We start from the raw sequence: 12,510 nt of genomic DNA, 5'->3' as shown, positions 1-12,510 counted from the left end.
CTCTCTCTCTCTCTCTCTCTCTCTCTCTCTCTCTCTCTGTCTTTCTGTCTTTCTATTTGTGTCTCTGTCTTTCTTTTATGTGATAATAAATTTATAATTTATAACCGAAACCTTGATTCTGTAATCAAAATAGGTGTTTGCTTACTACACTCTAATTAATAACCAGTAGGAATATTCATTCACAATAAAATCTTAAATAAATTCAAATCTACCGAAAGGTTTGATTCTATTTCTTGTAATGTTGTGTGTGGTTTTCTAATAATAGTGTTCGTGCGTATTGAATAAAAATTATGACTTCGTAGTGGGGTTGACATAAGCTATATTAACGACTAATCATTCTCATCCGTTGCAAAAGCGTTTAAATCGTTACTTCATTCAGTTCTTTCTTATCTCTTCGGTCGATAGTACATTTTCTATTACAATTCTTTGAAACTACGCAGTGAGAAGTGAATTGAGCAATAAGGTTTTTGCTCGTTTAAAATGGATCTGTTGAATAAACTCTTTAATTATATCGTATTAGTCGGAGGTAAATCATATCACTACATTTACATAAAGAAAAGTGGAATGTTCCAAAAATCGACGCATTTATCGTTTTTTATTCATTTTATCGATTAATGATATTAATGAAGCATTCTTTTACCTTTCAAATATATTCAATAAAAATCTAACCGAAGGAGATTAGAGATTAAAATGAATAATTGTCAAAAATAATTTATTTTCAGATCCACGAGTCAAAGATTGGATATTATTTAATCCATCGATAATCATTTCTCTTCTCTTTTCATATCTCTATTTCGTTCTCGTTTGTGGACCGCGATTTATGAAAAATAAGCAACCGTTTTCGTTGAAAACATTTATAAGATGTTACGATATTTTTCAAATCGTAGTGAACAGTTTTATTGTGTTTAAACTCATAAAGGGCGGTTGGTTTACCAAGTTGTCGATATTTTGCGAACCTATCGCTTATAGTACAGATCCTGCTAATATGGAGGTATCACGTGATATTTATTTTAAGTATTCATTTATTCTAATCCATATAAAAAATTTAGTATAATAATGTAATAATGAACAATAATAATATAATGATGGATAACTTTTTTTTTTGCGTAGCTGTTGAGTGCCTGCTGGTGGGCCTGCTTAACAAAATTTATTGATCTAATAGAAACAGGAATATTTGTACTCCGAAAGAAGGATAGCCAAATTTCATTTCTGCATTTGTACCACCATATTTCGACTGTATTAATTAGTTGGATTTTTGGAAAACACTACGCCGCTGGAATGGCTACTTTTTTACCATTAGTGAATTGCAGTATTCACGTAATAATGTACACTTATTATTTTCTTAGTACATGTGGTCCAAGTGTCCAGAAGATTATTCATCGTTATAAATTTTTACTTACCATTACTCAAATGGTGAGTTATGATTAGTATCAGAAATTCTCATCAAAATAAAACTTAACCGAGCATAATATTGTCGAATTTTTTATTTAAACAGGTACAATTCGTAATATTGATTTGCTACGCCTTGCAATCGTTCTCACCAAACTGTGATATAGATTATATTCCTGGTATTATAATGATTATTAATCTTTTGATTAATCTCGTTTTATTCTATAATTTCTACAAGGAAACCTATGTGGTTAAACGGTCGAAGCAGAGTTAATATCGATATACGATATTTATATATGTGAAATTTTACTTTTTCCTATTACTTTCACCTAATACTAGTAGGTATGAAATATTAAAATCGATAAATAAAATAATTATATTGTTTCTTAGAAGTTTGTATATAGTATGACATAAATGTATAAGGATAGTTATACATTTATACGTATAAGGATACTTATACTATTGGAATACGAATAAAAATATCTAATAAGTTGTTAACGTTAATTTTGATTGAAATCAAATGACTGATGATATGATTTTATAATTTTATATGTCTTCTTATATATGCTCTTTTATGGAGAAGTAAATTATCAACGATAAAAATTATTGATTAATCTTTCTTTAATCTCCTGTTAACCTCCAATTTGTCGTATTGATGTCGCCTTCAACTGAAGCTTTTCTCATTTATAAAGTAACAAAATTCTCAGCTCTTATATTCCTTCTTATATTTATTAACATCGTGATGAGCATCCTCATATTCTGTGATCTTTATAAGAATCAGGAAATATAGAATTAATAATTAAGAAGTGCAATAAAATCATTTTTGTAAAAATCGTATTAATATTTGTAAAAGAACAGATAATATTCATATCGAATTTTAAAAGAATCATGTATCTAAATAAGATAACTATATTTTTTATTCGGAATCTATATAAAATGTAATATTGATCTACAAAAAAAAAGCAGGTGTAAACTAGACAGAATATATTTGGAAAATAGTCAATGTCAAATTTTATTGAAAAGATTTTAAATAATTATTTTTTGAAACGTTCCAAGTTTTTATATTCTTTCATATAAAAAAAAAAAAAAAAAAAAAAAACTGACGAAAACTATCTACATATTACTTCTTTTCCGTCTTTCGTAAAATGATTATGTCAATATTTATAATTAATACCATGATTATGCAACAAAAGTAAACATTTCCTAAGTGCATCGTAATTGTTAATTAATGCAAATATCGATATATAAGAAAGACCTTTGTGATTATAAATTAAGCGGATTTATTGTTCTATTATTGTCTGTATGCTGATAAAATATTAATCATGAGTCTAAAAAAAATGTCAGTTGCAAAAGTGCTCATTTTTTTTTAGTTATTTTTAATTATTTTGACAAGCAAAATATTGCTTATATTTCTTTCATCACACACACACACAATATATATATATATATATAGTGAGAGTAGAATTTATGAGTCCCTATTTTTTTTCTTACTATATCTTTATCTGATCTTAAAATAAATTTATTAAATACAATATTTGAATACACCTTAGGATTCGATGATAATATCATCGTATTTATGTAAAAACGATTTAAGGGAAAAAATGAATCTTTCAAAAATCGACGTATCTATTATCTTCGAGTAATTTCATATAACACGTGATACCAAAAAGAACGGTCTTTTATCTTTAGAACGTAACAAGTGTAATTCTAATTAATGATGTCTAAATATAAAGAGATACGATCGTTAATAACAATTTAATTTTCAGATCGAACGAATAAAAGAAAGATAGTCAAATTTCATTTCTGCATTTGTACTACCATGTTTCAACCGTATGAATTAGTTGGATTTTTGGAAAACATTACGTAATTGAAATGGCTAGTTTTATTTTAAATATTATTTTCACATTAGTTAATTGTAGAGTTTACGTATTGATGTACACCTATTATTTTTTTAGTGCATATGCCTCAAGTGTCAAAAAGGTTATTCATCGGTATAAATTCTTACTTGATAATTATTCAAAAGATGAGTGTCAGAATTATAAGTTCTCATTGGAATTCATTTTAAGTAGAATACCAAACATATTCGTAATGTTTCCGATTTTGTAATCTAAACAAGTATAATTCGTAATATTGATTCGTCACTCTACGCAATCGTTATCATCGAACGGTGATATTTCAAAAATTCCTGATCCTCTAATGATTATTAATTTTCTTATTAATTTTATATTATTTTAGAATTTCTACGAGAAGAACTATATAATTAAAGAAACGATATAGAATTAATAAAAATATATAACATTTATATATACGAAATTTTACTTTCGACAATTATTCACTTGTATTAACGAATATTAATAACGTAAAAGTTGATCGTTCCTTATAAATCTGTTTTAACTATTACTCGAACGATTGGTTACCAAATTTTTTTATAAATTTTATAAAAATGAATTTCGTTTTTTTTTTGTTTTCTTTATCTATTTTTTGGTTTAAATACATATCCGTCAAAATATATATATATATATATATATACCAGTCAATATTCAAAATTCCTAGCTCTTATTATATCTCGTTAATACAATGTTAATCGTATTAAAGTCGAATCATTAAATAGTCATCTATCGAAATAAAGTAATCGTATCATCTAATAAATGTCTATATAAAATGAAATATAGCTTTCTAATGAAATGTTCGAACTTTGACAGGAAGTATTGGGAAAGTAGTCAATGTCAAGTTTGATTGAAATCAAAATGACAGGAAGATGTACGCTTTTAATGTTTTACATAATGTCTTTTTAAAACGTGCCAAGTTTCTTGTTTTGTTTTAAATACGCTTGTGTAAAGAAGTTAAAATAATTCCTACCACGGTTATTTATAACCACGGTATTTTTTTTTATATTTTTTCAACTCTTGCCATTATATATTCATTTGTAATATTCGCTTTATGCTCTCTCTCTCTCTCTCTCTCTCTCTCTCTCTCTCTCTCTCTCTCTCTCTCTCTCTCTCTCTCTTTCTCTCTCTTTTATCTTTTCTTGCTTATAATGATTACGATGTAATCTATAATTAATAATAATCTGAAATATACAATTGAAACGAGCTCTGATAGAATATATAATAAATAATCATCAATTGGAATATGCATATGCATGAAAGCTATAGTAAACTTTTGACGCAATAACATGATCGATTCTTTTTTCTGTTAGTTGTTATTCTTCGTGTGTATGTATACGTGTGCACGAGCACGTGTTAATTCAGCAACGTCATCCTCGAATGTCGAAATGTTAATTATATTTATTATCGTAGATCTAACGAAAGCGGTATTAATGTCAATTCGTCTTTTTTTATTGCAAATTAATTTGTTCCTTCCTCGTTTGAATTGTTCCGATAGATACTACATTGCTTATTACTGTTCATTTGACTACATCTTTCTTTTTTTTCTTCATTTTTTTAAAAATGTTTTACCGATGCTAACACGGATGTATTAAATAAATTTTTCTTTTTTTTATTATTATTATTATTATTATTATTATTATTATTATTATTATTATTATTCCACATGAAATTCGACGATGAGTGATATAATTATTTTATTACTGTTTAAGAAAAAAAGTGAATCTTTAAGAAAGATCGACGTATTCATTATAGATTTCATTCTTGCATTTGTGTCATTATGTATCATATATTATACATTCATCCTTGATTTATGCACTTGAGTGTTTGTAAAATATTACACCGATGAAAGAATTACTTGTCTGCCTGTAATGAGTCGTACTATTCAAGAAATAATGTATATTTATTATTTTCTTAATTCATTTGATCGATATGTCGAAAGAATCGTCAAATAAAATTCGTCGATATAAATTTGTATTTATCATCATTGAAATTCTAAATATTAAATTTAGAAATTCTTTCGTCAGTATAAACTTTAAATAAGATATTAAATATATCGTCTATTTTTTTTTTATTTTTTTTTTATTTTTTTTTATTTAAATAGAATTCATAATATCGATATCTTTCGTTTTGCGACGTCCTGCTCTTTCTGTGATATTTATTTATCTTTTGATCATTATAATATTATAATCTTTCTAAGAAAAACTATTTATTATGACAAGAAAAAAAAAAAAGAAAAAAGAAACGAAACGATAACAGAATTAATTAAAATGTAAAATATCATAATTTATCCACATAAACAGATTCAAGAATGGATTTTCATTTAAATGATAGACGAAAAATATTTTTAAAAATAGAAGAAAAAATTAACAAGACAATACGAAACGTTTGAGTCGAACTTTAAATTTATCGATTTTCTGGATAAAAGATATATATACTAATTCATTATCGTTTTCACTTAATTCGTGAATACAAAATTGTGATAACATTTGATTGACAATATTTGATTGATTTAAAAATCTAATAAATTATTTATTGTATTATAAATCGACAGAGATTCGAAGAATTTAATGGAATAAATTTTTATAAAAATAGGTCGTGTTCTCTCGAGGACTTACCAGTTAGGATAACGAGTAGCTCCTCTCCTAAACGCCATGAACCGTATTTCAATACACACACACACACACATACACACGTGTATATTCTTATCGCTTCGTATTTGGCTGATTTGCGGGAAATATTGAAGATGTTGAAGTTCCGACGTTTCGAAACATAGTGACAAAGGAAATCGTCACAGATCGAAATTTTGTCGTTAGTTTAAGTCAAGATTCTATTTGTACTCTAATGAATGTGACCTTTAAACTGTTTCATGATGGTCTCTGTATATATATACATAAAAATCAATAGTAACAGTATGAGCTTCGTCTCTTTCACTTCCAAATTGTATCAGACACACCAATACAAAACATATTTTTCAAGGAAAAATTTCGAAATATTTCTCAGGCACCGTTCGCGATAACAATTCATTCAGACGTGTGTTACTCTCAAATGAATTTATTCAGCCAGATCTTGTTCCAAAGATGAAACGAATAATTTCCATCAGTAATCAGGATTTTACGAATTTTTGAAAGAGCTTTGTTTTCCGTTGCAAAACGTTTATCGCAAAAAAAAAAAAAAAAGAAAAAGAAATGCTTTATGTTTTTTTTTTCTTTCCTTCTTTGTTCTCTTGGGAATGACTTATGTATAAAAAAAAAAGGCATCCAGGATCTAAATTAATATCTTCTCTACGGTGTAATTAATATCTCTTATGCGTTCAAAATAGAATTAATCTAATTTACTCGAACAAAGTGATACCAATGGCAACATCGAATTGTGCCGAGGTTATATAAAAATTTTGTTTCAAATAAAAACTATTTTTTTTTTTTTTTTTTTTTTTTTGATATTTTACAACGAAACGGATTACTCGACATAATTCCATGAAATATTTACAAGTCCGTAAACATTTCATAGAATTTAAAGTGGCAGTGATGTAGACTAGATATTCGATTAACAGAGAAGAAAAGACCATTTAAGGAGAGTTTACCTGTTGAATGTAACGTACAGTGCAACGATGACAAAATTACGTTAATGCACTAGAAATAAACGATATCTGAACGGAGTATGTGGTCGTTAAACGAATCCTCCTTCGTCTCTCGAGAATATCTTTCGTGGTTTTCCTTTAGACCGTTTCTGAAAACACGAGCATGGATGTATAAATGGTATAAAAAAAGAGAAAGAGAGAGAGAGAGAGAGAGAGAGAGAGAGAGAGAAAAGATGGTAATATCGCGAATAGACGACACGATTCCATACGTTCATTATATTCGTTAGTATGTTTAGTCTTCAACGCTACTACCTATGCTTTTGTTCGATGTTACGTGTTCGTAGTCTGAAAACAATTCCTTCTCTCTCTCTCTCTCTTTCTCTCTCTCTCTCTCGTACGTTGCTACCTTATGCGACCGTAAGTGGAAGATAACGAATGGACGGTTTCGTAGTTACGTATGTATTGTCCCTCTACTATCTCTCTCTTTCTCTCTCCCTCTCATTCTCACTCTCTTTCTCTTTCTCTCTTTCTCGTTCGTTCATTTTATCTCTAAACAAAATAGAGACAACATGTTGGACTGGTACTTTCAAATTTTCTCGTCTGGTATACCCTCTTTGGTTTCATTTTAGTTTTACGCGTATTTACGTTCGATCGTGTGGAACGGCGAAAGAATATCCCTAGGTGAAATAGGCAACAGAAAAAGAATTTAGAAGTATAGTTAAAATCCGTGAGGATTTCGCGTTTTTCGCGACGAAAAAGTTTTTCATTCGGACTCGTAACAGCGGATTATTGATTCCCGTTGAAATCACACACGAACGGAAACTAGTTACTAGGGGTTTACGTTAAATACCCTACTATTTTAGAGATGGTTCCATATTTTTCTGTCTTCTTTCTTTCTTTCGTTTTTTTTTTCTTTTTGTTTTTGCCCTCTTTTATTTCTTTTTTTTTCTCTCTTTCCTTTTCATTTCTTCTTCTTCTTGTTTACGTTTATCATCGATCGTAGAGAAATAATTCGGATCGCGGCATGATCTATAATTTTAGTCTTCTCCTTGATGACATGATTATTCTCATCCATGATATATAACTCGTTTTCAATCGTTCAATATTGTTTTCAACTTTTATCAACTGCTGGTAATCAGGATTATGGGATAAAACAAATCCTTCAAGTTGCCAAAAGGATGTATCGAGAACCTTTAGTTGACGGTACTTCGTGCGAGAAGAGACCACCGAGGCTTAAACTCTGGCTTTTCGGAAGCCTCTGTCTACAGTAAATTTCGCATGAGAGATCACGACGAGTAATTCGCAGAGTTACTCTAGAACAGTAATATCATTTAAACCGTTTACCGAGTTTTATTGGTAAAAATTTTCGATTAAAAGAGATTCGATTTGTTTAAACGGCTTACCGGGAGATAGTAGAAATAACAGCAGGCGTTTGATATCGAATATAATTTTTATATTTATCGGCTTTTCACGCAGCTAAAAGAAAATTTGTTAATCGAGCATGAGGAAGGATGAAACGGTGGGGGGGGGGAGAGGGTGTGTAGGTGGGGCAAGAAAAACGAAATATTGGCAAAGTTCGCCTCGATCCCTTGCTTTTTCTGATAAAGTAGGTAAGAGGGGTAACACAGCCAGTGACTCTCTGTCGACTCTTCGGCCTTTAACCCTCCTACCGCACCCCTATCCGCACGCTAAGTGCTGCAATTTATTTTATTACTTCGTGTCTTTGTTCGAAACTCTGTCCGTTCTCTTTTCCCCATCCCTGGTGAAAACAGCGGTTTCGAAGGTAATTTGCACCGAGTTGTAACCAAGGTGTGTGAATTTCTGTCGGTGTAGCCAGACCTTCGTTTCGATTTATTAGATTCTGGAAAAAAATAAATAGAAAGAAGAAGAAAAAGAGAGGGAGAGAGAGAGAGAGAAGCAACATTCTATTTTATTATTTTTTAAATGATCTTTGACGAATAAATTACAATCGCATATTTGCTTTTTCTTAAAATCAGATATTCTCGCAATGTCAACGATTAGTTGATGCTGATAAAACGACATTATTACAATTTTTAATTTTTTTTTCCTTTTTTTCTCTTTTACTTCGCCTTTTTTTTTTTACTTTTACCTTACCATCGGAGCTTCTTTTTTATACGTCGTTAAAGTCGAAGAATATGCCGAAGTAGTTTCCGAAAGAAGAATTTCACCGATTATGGTAACGAGAATGCGTAATATAAAACTATGCGCAAGTATAAATAAAACGTTATAATATCTACGTTTAATACTTAGAAATTTCAAAGTGAGGTACCGGACGTTATATATATTTAATAAATATGTGATTTGTCGTACGGTTATAAATCGAAACTCAGAGTTTAATTAAACGATTGTCAATTCCTATGGAAATAAATCTACATGTGAAAAAAATGATGGATTCGAAGACATAGAAAGAAAAATCGTTCGGTGAATCAATGAGTGAAGGAGAGAGAAGGAAGAGGAGGGGGAATTATATCCTTTCCTTTTCTTTCTCTTTCTCTCTCTCTCCCTCCCTCCCTCCCTCCCTCCCTCTCTCTCTCTCTCTCTCTCTCTCTCTCTCTCTCTCTCTCTCTCTCTCTTTCTCTCTCTCTCTGTCACCTTCTTTGAACGAACGTTCGACATGTGCCGAAAATCGTAATAGGCTGGTAGCCTCGTATTCGGAGAGGAGAGGAGAAGAAAGGAGAGGGGAGGGGGGAGAAGAGAAGAAGGACACAAGTTTGGCTTTACGGAATTTCAGGAGCATTTTGTCTTTGAAGGATACCAACGTGGAAGAACAAACGGGTGAGAACACGAAACAATTACGAGCTCAGACGGTGCAGAAAGCGGTTCGGATCGCCAATGGAGCGTGAGGGGTAGCAGGTTTGGGATGGTGGTGGGAGAATGATGGAGGAAGGGGAGAGTTGAAGAAGAAGAGAGAGAGAAAGAGAAAGAGAGAGAGAGAGAGAGAGAGAGAGAAGGAGGAAGAGAGCTGTGTTAGAGAGATGAAGAGGAGATTGGAAGGAGGAATCGAGAGATACTGGTGGTCGAACCAGAAAGAGAGAGAGAGAGAGAGAAGGAGAAAGAGAAAGAGAAAGACAGAGAAAAACAGAGAAAGAGAGAGAGAGAGAGAGAGATAGGAGTAGGGAAGGAGAAGTTGTGAAACACAGTCAGTCTGGTGAATCCTATAGCACGGTAGGGTGAAGGTGGATGGGCGAAGGGTGGGTGAAACGCAGGCCGGCGTTTGCGCCGCCGGAGGGTGGATGTGCTACCAAAGAGGGTCGCGGAGGTGGGGAGTTAGGTGGAGAAGAGAGAGAGAGAGAGAGAGGGAGAGAGAGAGAGAGAGAGAGAGAGGGAAAGGCGTGGAATTGGAGGAGGCAGTAGTAGTCAGTGGCTCGCCGCGCGCCACTACGATCACCGTCGGACTTTGCGTTGAGATTTTCCACTTGTTTCCCGTTAGACGAGTAGACAAAAAGGGAGCTAGCTATTTAATGGATTGTTTTAGCAAGACTGCTAGTGTATTTTTTTGTTTTTTGTCTATCTTGCCTTGATTAACACGAGTTTTCTATCGAAATCATTTTCTGGTTGTTCGTGTTCGAGGGACATGTTACGCGACGAGTGTTCAATTTGGTTTCATGATGGTTGGATGATGTGCTGTGGATAATGTTGGATAAAGTTTCATGCCCTTGGATGTAGTAGTTTTATCGTATACTTTTTCGTGAATCGTTCTCGCGTTTTTTTTTTTTCCCCTTTTTTCCTCCTCTTTTCTCTTCTTTTCTTTTTTCGCTCGTTCGTTCTTTCGTTTCTTTTCTTTTCTCTCTTTTTTTTTCTTTTTTTTTTTTCTTTTTTCTTTTTGGTACGTCTCTTCTTCTTTTTCCCCTTTGCTTTGCCTACCCTTCTTATTATTTTCTTTTCTTTCGTCTTTTTCGTTTGTTTCCTTAGCTTCCTTCTTCTCTTTCCACATATGATATTCTAACCGTTCTTTTGATCCCTCTGACGTGTTTTCTAAAATGGAACGGAGAAAGGAACAGAGAGAGAAAGAGACAGAAGAGGAAAGGAGTTAACGGAGTACTTTGTTTAAAGCTCGTATTTTATTTTCCCATCTCCTCGTGCTCTCTACGTATGATTTAGCGAGTACATTACTCGCCGACGATACGTATATATCGTCACGTACAGATTCGATGACGTATAAAGGAAGTCGGAGAAGATAGTGGTCGTGGTGGTAGGTCGGTGGTGCCAAACGAGTTTCGAACGACCGCATCCATCCGGTAAAAGCGTCGTTTAAAAATAAAAAATAAAAAAATTAAAGAAATTAAAAAAAAAAAAAAGAAAGGAAAAGAAAAGAAAAGAAAAGAAGAAAAAAAGAGAAGAAGGATTTTCAAAGACGTGTTAATATTATAGAAAAGGATTCACGCAAAGGTCGCGTGTATTATTTATTATTTATCTTTTCTTTTTTTTTTTTTTTCTTCATTCTTTCTTTCTTCCCGTCCTATTTATTTTATTTTTTCGACGTACGAGAAATAACTTTCTTACCTTACCCGTAATTATTTTTACGAGTTGAGTTAGGGACTTAAGCTCTGGTCCCACTTAACTTCGAGTTATATCAAGAATAATCTGGATTTATACAGGATCCGGAGCTGTGCAGTGTGTTGTTTTGCATATTGGATTCGGCTCGCGTCGTTCGACGCCCTCTCACCGTATATTTCGTTCGGGTTCGCTCGTTAAACGGGAAACGAGCGTGCAGGATTCAGCACGCGAATGCTAATTCCCGTGGAGAATAATCGAAGAGCTGTGAATTTCGTAGGATATTTCAAGCGAACTGTGTGTCCGTGTTTGTGAGAGATAGAGATAGAGATAGACATAGAGACAGAAACAGAGACAGAGAAAAAAAGAAAGAGAGGAAGAAAGAAAAAGAAAAAAAAAAGAAAGGAACAAAGAGATGGTGAAAGTTCGAAGAAATGGTGAAAAACGAGCTTCGAAAGGACGAAGAGAAGGACGATGAAACCGGAAGGTTTTAGTGTTCGACGATCGAACGAATGGACTATCGAGAAAGTGGTGCATTTTAGACTTTATTTATTTATTTATTTATTTATTCATTCGTTTACTTTCCCATCCAATTTACCGTGCGGTTGTATTAGTGAAATAGTGATTACCATTCTTCTCGGCGTTTCGTATAGGAATCATCTCGGATAGCCGACGAAGGTAACGTAATAAAGTGTTGGAGCTTTAGAGAAGGAAAAAAAAAGAAAAAGAAAAAAAAAAGAAAAAAGAGGAGGAAAAAGAAAAGACAAAAAAGGAAAGGGAGAAAGCAAAGAAGAAAAGACAAAAAAGAAACGGAAAAGGAAAAGTAAAGAATAGAAAAATAACATCGGAGAATTTTTCTTCCCCTCATCTCGCGTTTATTAACGTCCGACGATCTCTCCTTCGAGTTCGAATTTTTACAGCTACAATAGTTCCTAACTAGTAGTTAAACCGCTGGCACTCGTCATTCCGGGTTTAGGAGAGTAGTAATCGAGAGAGATATGCTTTCGAAAATATATAAGTTCGTACGTCGATCACGTGGAATTACGAAAATTCCTGAATTGCCGATAAAAATATTGCGTTCGTTCAAAGCGTCGATATTCTTGTACATCGTAAATAAAAAACACGTTGTAATCTTATGTT

The 12,510-nt window shown here is 32.3% G+C and overlaps 1 protein-coding gene and 1 long non-coding RNA gene across 3 annotated transcripts in view; both read left to right on the top strand.

Moving 5' to 3' along the window:
* The window catches only part of LOC122630513 (elongation of very long chain fatty acids protein 1-like), a 3,551-nt gene extending 1,309 nt beyond the window's left edge, over positions 1-2,242 (top strand). Inside the window, exons 1-4 of one of the 2 annotated variants that reach the window (XM_043815075.1) lie at positions 156-526; positions 723-991; positions 1,111-1,413; positions 1,496-2,242. In XM_043815075.1, the coding sequence (XP_043671010.1) occupies positions 481-526; positions 723-991; positions 1,111-1,413; positions 1,496-1,663 (786 nt within the window). In that variant the 5' untranslated portion in view covers positions 156-480 and the 3' untranslated portion in view covers positions 1,664-2,242. Of the gene's footprint in view, positions 1-155; positions 527-722; positions 992-1,110; positions 1,414-1,495 lie in introns of those variants that run through there. The other variant, XM_043815084.1, reaches the window with a different exon arrangement.
* A 7,711-nt stretch (positions 2,243-9,953) lies between these two features.
* LOC122630568 overlaps positions 9,954-12,510 on the top strand; it is a 90,460-nt gene continuing 87,903 nt past the window's right edge. Inside the window, exons 1-2 of the long non-coding RNA XR_006327519.1 lie at positions 9,954-10,538; positions 11,475-12,048. This is a non-coding gene — a long non-coding RNA (uncharacterized LOC122630568). The remainder of the gene's footprint in view (positions 10,539-11,474; positions 12,049-12,510) is intronic.

The sequence above is a fragment of the Vespula pensylvanica genome, chromosome 1 (genome assembly GCF_014466175.1).
Source record: "Vespula pensylvanica isolate Volc-1 chromosome 1, ASM1446617v1, whole genome shotgun sequence".
In the NCBI taxonomy this organism is placed as follows: Eukaryota; Metazoa; Arthropoda; class Insecta; order Hymenoptera; family Vespidae; genus Vespula; species Vespula pensylvanica.
This window is presented reverse-complemented; position numbering and strand designations above follow the sequence as displayed.